Here is an 8088-nt window from a genome sequence, read left to right on the forward strand (position 1 = left end):
TTCACATTTCAACCTCAGAAGTGCCCTGTGTACCTCAGATTACCCTGGAATGGCAAGGTATCGTAAATTTTTGAGCATTAAATGAAACCAGCTGATTCAAACTGCTACTGCAATTCAGAATTACAGGATTGGTGTTCAACAGTAATGGAATGCTGCTGCCCAACCAAAAAATGTTCTGCCAATCACATAAATGTGTAATATGGGATTTGTGTGATGCCAGGCATGTCTGCCATAATCCCAAAGACTGGCTGATCATATCAAACAGCAATTTCTTTTTGAATGTTTGCAACGGCAAGGTACTGACCATACTCAACCAGTCCATGCTTGTAAAATGCAAACGACAGCATTAGATGCAATTCTGCAATTGGACAACATTTTCAAAGTATTTCATAGTTATTAATTACAATTGCTAATTGCTAAGAATTACACTGACAATCAATTTAGAGTTGTCAGTCCTGCTCACAGTGTGGTGCATTTACATGCACTGGAATCTGTGTGTGTTAGTACACAAAACCCTATTATTTGTTGACAGGAAAAACATGTACAGATGCAGTACCTGTTTCAACTCAACAAAATAGGCATCAGCCATTAGGTGGTTAATTTTTCAGGCCAATGCCAATCACAGGCAATCTGCCTGGTATAAAATGTAAACAAAGGTGTGAAATGTCTGCTCCAGCCCCACGGGTTCCATCTGTTTAAAATCACAAACAGTTTCCAAGTGAGGCAGAGTTTCAGCCAATGGGGGAGCCCCAGATCCAGTTCCACCCCTCAGTCACCCCAAAGGGTTGGAGGACTGGCTGTTCATGCTCGGTCCTTCAACTAACAAGAGCGTCATGAACACTTGGTTTGGGAGTTGGAAAAAATTTATTCCCCAATTCTTATAAATTAATGGGAAAATAAATTATGATTGGTCTTTTCCACTATTTCTTAAATTCTCCCATTTCTTAGAGTTTTAATACTCGATTATTTAGCGATATTTAACTGAGCTTTTAAAACTTTTCACTTCTAAGTGACTAAGCATAGTTTGCAAATATTAAGAGTTCACTGGATAGTTAAGCACACAGAGTACTGGGAGGTGTTTCATTCAATAATTCTGTTCTATTTTTAATCTTTCATGAGCTGTGTGCTCACAGTCAAGTTGGGGATGTCCTTACTTTCCAGGTGTTTGTTTCGCTGAGCTCTCCTCATTCTCAGCAGTTATGTTTGTATTTCCTCTGTGCGCATCAGTGACATTCAGTTCCTCATTTTTTTTTAAAAAAATAGACTTTATTCTCTAAGTTGTATGGGTTTCCGTTAAAATGTTGCAGGGATAAAATAGCAGAAAGAAAGATCTAAAAGATGCAAGAGAAAAAATTGTTTTTTTTTTTCGTGGCATGTGCTGAGCTAATAAATGCTTGTTGGTTGATTGACATTTTCTGTCAACACCATTTAAAAAGACGAACTCCAAACTCCTATGGTTAAGTGGTTAAGCCAACAGACACAGAGAGAATGATGTAAATATAAATATTCTAATTTGAATCCCTCAGAAATGAAACATTTCTGAACGTGTCATAATTCGCTCGGGCGAGGAAAGTAAAAGTTCAACTACAAATATCACATGAAGGAACAGGTTATACTCACCAGGAAAGCCTGAAGATCTTTTCCTTGGAAAAGAGAAGGCTGAGAGATGCCATATTAGCAATGGAAGGTTTTGTTCCAGTTTTGTGTTTACCAATGTCGGGAAAAGACAAATCTGCCCATTAACTTCCAGCCAGGAAAAGTCATAGATCTACAACAATTTTGATTTGACAGCACATTTCCATCTTTCACCATTGTTATTTCTGACTTTATACACAATTGTAAAGGATTTTCTGATCTATGGCTTGGAGCTCTGAACCATGGAAGAATGTGGCTGGAACACTCTTCTTGCTATCCTCAAGATCAACGTGTTAGTTCAGTCCTGGCTGCGATGAACAGCAGCAATACTGTCAGAATCTGACTCCCACAGTCGGTTGTCAATTCGCTGATGTTGCAGCAGGTTGGATGACTGAGTGAATCCCTTCCCACAAACAGAGGAGGTAAATTGCCTCTCCTCGGTGTGAGTGCGTTGGTGTTTCAGAAGGTGAGATGCACATGTGAATTTCTTTACACACATGGAGCAGGTGAATGGTCTCTCCCCAGTGTGAATTCGCTGGTGTGTCACGAGGGTGGATGATCGTGTGAATGCTTTCCTACACACAGAGCAGGTGAATGGCTTCTCTCCAGTGTGAGTGCGTTGGTGTCTCAGCAGGTTATTGCTCCTTTTAAAACTCTCCTCACAGTCAGAACATTTAGAAGTTCTCTTCTTGGAATGAATTCCGTGGTGTCTCAACAGGTTGGATGAATTAATGAACCCCTTCCCGCATGCACAGCAGGTATATGGCCTCTCCCGAGTGCAGGTGTGCTGATGTACAGAGAGTTCAGATGATTTTCTGAATCCAGTCTGACAGTGAGAGCACCTGAAAGGTTTCTCATTAGTGTGAACATGTTTATGGGACATCAGGTCCTCTGAACATTTAAAAGGTCTCTCATTAGTGTGAACCCGCTGGTGAGCAAGCAGGTTGGATGACTCTCTGAATCCTCTTCCACATTTGGAGCAGGTGAACGGCCTCTCCCCCATGTGAGCGCGTCCATGTATTTCCAGCTGGGATGGCCAATTGAATCTCTTCCCACAGTGCTCACATTTCCATGGTTTGTCCATGGTGCTGGTGTCTTTGTGCATCTCCAGGTTGGATGATTTGCTGAAGCCTCTTTCACATAAAAAAGCGTGTAATTTCTCTGGGCTGAGAATGGTGAAATGCTTATTCAGGCATCGTAATTGGTTAAAGCTCTTTCCACAGTCAGTGGCACTGCAACCCTCTCATTTGGGTGTTTCTGTGTCTCACGATGAAGTTTTCCCCAACAGACAGAACAGGCAAGCATTTCTACTTCCACGTTGAAAAGCTGATGATAATCAGATCCTGATTAGTGATGTTTAGTTTACATTTGCCATTCACAAATCAGCTTCTCCCAATCCTCTGTAAAAGGAACACAGAATATCAGTATTTTGCAAAGATTTGTAGCTCAGGTTGTGGGTGAAATTCTTGATTTGATCACCTCAAAAACAAAAACAAGCCAGATCGGCGAGCAATTCAACAACCTCATTGTCAGTATCACAATCAGTCCATTGATGGAAATTCAGAGAAAATAATTCTGGCTTCTCGGTCACTCAGTCAGATTGCTTTTGTGAAGAGCCAGTGCAGACATGGCTGGTCAAAAGGTCTCCTTCCGCACCGTAACATTTCTGTGATTCTGTGATGGAATGCTCTTTCCACTCAAACTAATAAAAGCAAAACTAAAGAACGAAGTCATGAGGAAATTCCCAGTGTCTATGAGACATTTCGTTTTATTCTTTATTCATTCATGGGATGAGGGCGCCTCTGGCTTGGCCAGCACTTATTGCCCATCCCTAATTGCCCAGAGGGCAGTTATGAGTCAACCACATTGCTGTGGGTCTGGATCACATGTAGGCCAGACCAGGTAAGGATGGCCATTTCCATCCCTAAAGGACATTAGTGAGCGAAATGATTTTTCCAACAATCGGCAATGGATTCACGGTCATCATAAGACTCTTAATTCTAGCTATTTATTGAATTCAATTTCCACCATCTGCCGTGGCAAGATTCAAACCCAGGTCCCCAGAACATCACCTGGGTCTCTGGATTAACAGTCCAGTGATAATACCTCGAGGCTATTGCCTCCCCTTATGCTGACATGTTACCATTGTGGAAGGTATCATATGTAGTGGTCGGCAGTGTATGCCCAGGGACAGCTGGGCGTGGAACAGGCTTCTCATTATTTGGCAGGCAAGAAAGTAGAATTAAAGTCACAATCTGATCAGCCACGATCTTACCAGAATGATAGAGAAATCTTGCTGGGCTGACGACTGTTCCAGTTTCTTAATTAAGAATGTTCAGCAATAACCCATGTCCCAACTCCTATGGGTTTACCCAAGGACTACAGATTGCTGTTTTAGCCAGAATTCTCTGGCTCGCCCACTCTTCTCCACGTTGACCAGCCACAGATTAGAAGTTGGGACTGAAGTGACACAAAACTAGATGTTCAGCTATTCTACGTAAGAGGAGTTGCAGCCACAGCCACTCAACTGAATGTATCCAAGGACCATGGGCAATTCGAGGCTGCATACGTCAGTTGTGGCTGGGAGGGGGTGAAGCTGCTGAAAACCGCATTGTCAATTATGTTGACACTCTTGGCGCGAGGACCCAGCTGAGACCGTTGGAGCCCCACTCACGATGTGACGTTTGGTTGCGCGTGCGTGGATCCCAGACAAAATGGCGACCGCTAAACTGGAACAGCTTCCCGGGAAAAGGCCTGGATCTGGAAATACAGCACCTGTAGGTTCATTTTTAGTTTTCATTGCCTTCCAGTTGTGTTTAGAAACCCCTCCCGGGCTACTGCGGTTTCCATCACTTCCTTCGCAATTTCAATCTTGACCGACTGCGAATGTGACAAAAGAGCGTCTTTCCCCGTTGCCACTTCTCTCAGTGCATACATTCCAAAGACTCACCGGCACGACGCCTGCGCAGTGCTCGCCTGTAATGTTAATCAGGGACCTTTACCAGCGCGGGGACTGCTGGGTAAAAGACCTGTCATTGAAAACTCTCATCAATAAAAATTCTACTGTGATTGAGCAGTTGGAGAAAGTTGCAACACAAAGAACTATACAGCACAGGAGCAGGCCCTCAGCCCTCCAAGCATGCGCTGACATATTTTGCCCTTCCATATTAAAACTGCCTTCTCCTAAAGGATCTATATTCCTCTATTCCCTTCCTATTCATGTATTCGTCTGGGTGCTTCTTGAAAGCTGCTATATCACAGACCTCCGTTCCAAAAGGCATGCGTCTACTGCCTCCTATGTCTAAGCCAGTTCTGTAACGATTTTGCCAGCTCACCCCGATACCCTGTGACTTCACCTTTTGTACCAGGCTGCCATGAGGGACCTTGTCAAATGCTTTACTGAAGTCAATGTTGACAACATCCACCGCTTTTCCCTCATCAATCAGCTTCGTCACCTCCTCAAAAAACTCAATCATGTTAATGAGGCATGACCTCCCCCACACAAAACCAAACTATTTATTGCTAATCTGTCCATTTGCTTTTAAATGCTTATAGATCTTGTCTCTGAGAATCTTTTCCAATAATTTACCTTCCACTGATGTGAGGCTCACAGGCGTGTAATTTCCTGGATTATCCCTGTTACTGTTTGTAAACGATGAGACAACATTAGCTTTTCTCCAGTCCTCTGGGAACTTGCCTGTGGTCAAAGAGGATACAAAGATGCCTGTCAATGAAAAAAGTTAGCATCGAAGTTGTGCAGATATTCAATTGCACAGACAATTCATTTTCCAGTTCATAGCAAAGAAATGGCAAGTAGTTCCCCGTGAATGAAACAATGGGACAACAGCTCCTCCACCCTCTCCACTACTTCCTGGCTTCTTTCCATTTCAACAAAGTCTGAGTCACAACATAGGAGTAATCCAGAACGCCTCGTGAGTGTGCGTGCTCTCTTGGTGCCTGGACCGTGGTGGGTAGAGCAGTTTCTGCTTTATGGTATGGCAGTCGGTGACCACTAGTGAACTGCAGTGGTCAGTGTTGGACCATAACCATTCACCTTATGCATTAACAATCTGGACAAAGGAACTGACGGCATTTTTGCAAAATTATTGAGCTGGGACATGAAACAGACAGTGAGCTGAAAAGTTCCACAAGCTGCACATGTGCAACCTTCGATTTCCAAAACCAAAGATCCAGTGTGTCTCCTGTGAATCTGACAAGAGAGTGCCTGGCTGACATTCGTCACTAAAACCAACTGACATTTGGCAAATTCTAAATACATCAAAATCCTTTCTGCTTTTGTCCTTGCCTCAGCTCCAGATCCCTCTGACCATTCAGCCCCCCAGGGAGAGGGAGTGGAGGGAGTGAGCTGTTGAGGGAGATTATGTAGATCGGAGAAAGTGGACTGGAGGATAATCCAGAGAGAACAGAGAGAGGAGCTGCTCAGATTGGTGACAGGTGGAGAACGGCTGCTGCTGCTTCCCAGGGAGAGGTAGCTGGGAATATTGATAGTCACCCTTCATCCAAATGGATTTGGCAGAAATTTGAACTCCAATTTTGAAATTTGGGATCAGAATTTCTGTTATCGCAGCTAAAAATTCCCAAGTCCCCAAAACATTGTGGGGTTGCTCATTACATTTTTAACCTAATAGCAGACAAAACAAAACATGATCCAGAAGGGAAAAAAAGAAGTTAAAAAACTGTGAATGACGTATACTGGTCTATTTCATGCTGTAGATTTCAAAATGGAACTCCAGCACACCTGGTGTGTTAATTTTCAGCGAGCATGGGGTTTTGTCAGTCAGCCAATCTTTTATCCATGCCAGTACCTTGCCCCTAACACCATGTCTTATCTTATAATTAATAATGTTCCACAGAAAATAGAATTCTCTTCTGAATGTCTATCCTGTCCTTTCAGTCAAGGGTTTTATAAGCTTATTTTCCATATATTTTCAATGAGAGTATTTACAGAATTAAAATGCAAAATAAGCTTCCTTTCATGAAGAGGACCTTCATGTCATTGTCCTTTGAATATGGAAGGAGAAATGTCTGCCTGTTTTCACAGGAGGAGTACATATATAATATCAACGTGACTGGGAAAGGACTAATACATACATCTGAATGAGAGTGTTCGAGTGAACTGACTGGGGAAAGAAGTTTAACCAGATACACAACCTGAGGAAAACATTACACCACCCACAGTGAGAAGAAACTGTATATGTGTACTGTGTGTGCACAAGGCCTCAATTGCTTGTCAAAGCAGAAGTGACACAAGGACCCTCATGCTATGGAGAAACCTTGGAAATGTGAGGACTGTCGTAAAAGTCTCAATTACCCATCCCTGCTGGAAAACCATCAACGTATTCACACTGGGAAGAAGTCATTCATTTGTTCTGTATGTGGAAGGGATTCACTTGGTTATCTGGCCTTTGATCACACAAGTGAGTTCACATTGAGGAGAAGCTGTTCAGCTGCAATTCCTATGGGAAAAGGTTTAGCCACCTTTCCACCCTCACTGTACACCAACGCAGTTACACTGTGGAGCGGCTGTTTCACCTGTTCTGAGTGTAGACAATGATTCAGTCAGTGTTCTAGCCTTTGGTTACACCAACGAGTTCACACTGAGGAGAAGCTGTTCAGCTGCAATTCCTGTGGAAAGAGGTACAGACATTCTTACGCCCTTACTGTACACCATCATATTCACAGTGGTCAAAAACCATTCGCCTGCCCTGAGTGCGGGATGAGATTCACTCAGAACTTTCACTTGCCGGCACACCGATGTAGTTACACTGGGGAGAGGCCATTCGCCTGCTCTGAGCGTGGGAAAGGATTCACAGTTTTGGCAAATTTTCTCAGACACTAGCAAATTCACACTGAAGAAAGACCATTCAGCTGCACTTTCTGTGGAAAAAGATTCTGGCACCAGTCTGACCTCACTGCACACGAGCACACTCACACAGGGGAGAAGCCATTCACCTGCTCCATTGTGTGGGAAGACATTTGCTTGGTCTTCCAACCTCACTGCGCACCAGCGGTTCACACTAGGGAGAAGCCATTCATTTGCTCCACGTGTGGGAAGCGATTCGCCAAGTCTTCCAACCTGTTAACACACCACTGAGCACTTACACTGAGGAGAGATGATTCAACTGCTGTGTGTGTGTGGAGCAATTCAGTCACAGTGCCTGTTGAGACATCAGCAACTTCACAAATGACTACAGGGTCGGAATCAGTTGATATTGGTTTTCTGCCAACATAGGGTTTGTTTCTGCTGATGTTAACAACTCATATAATGAGTTGGAGTTTAATATTCTGGATATGTCATTAATTTTCAGGGCTGCAGTATCCCTTTGTAAAAGCATCATTTACGATCCCACCCTTGAATTCAAGAACTTTCAACTCAAACTTATCCACAATAAAATTGTGAAATTTAATTCGATTCTCGATCGATCTTTGGTG

At 43.2% G+C, this 8088-nt stretch overlaps 1 protein-coding gene across 1 annotated transcript; it reads left to right on the forward strand.

Annotated features, from left to right (window-relative positions):
• The first annotated feature begins 6919 nt into the window (after nucleotides 1-6919).
• On the forward strand, nucleotides 6920-7750 carry LOC109931383 (zinc finger protein 879-like). The gene is made up of 3 exons (XM_048600502.1): nucleotides 6920-7073; nucleotides 7248-7474; nucleotides 7559-7750. The coding sequence occupies exons 1-3, from the start codon at nucleotides 6920-6922 to the stop codon at nucleotides 7748-7750; spliced, it is 573 nt and encodes a 190-aa protein (XP_048456459.1).
• The last annotated feature ends 338 nt before the right edge of the window (nucleotides 7751-8088 follow it).

This window comes from Rhincodon typus, chromosome 8 (assembly GCF_021869965.1).
Source record: "Rhincodon typus isolate 14 chromosome 8, sRhiTyp1.1, whole genome shotgun sequence".
Taxonomy (NCBI): Eukaryota; Metazoa; Chordata; class Chondrichthyes; order Orectolobiformes; family Rhincodontidae; genus Rhincodon; species Rhincodon typus.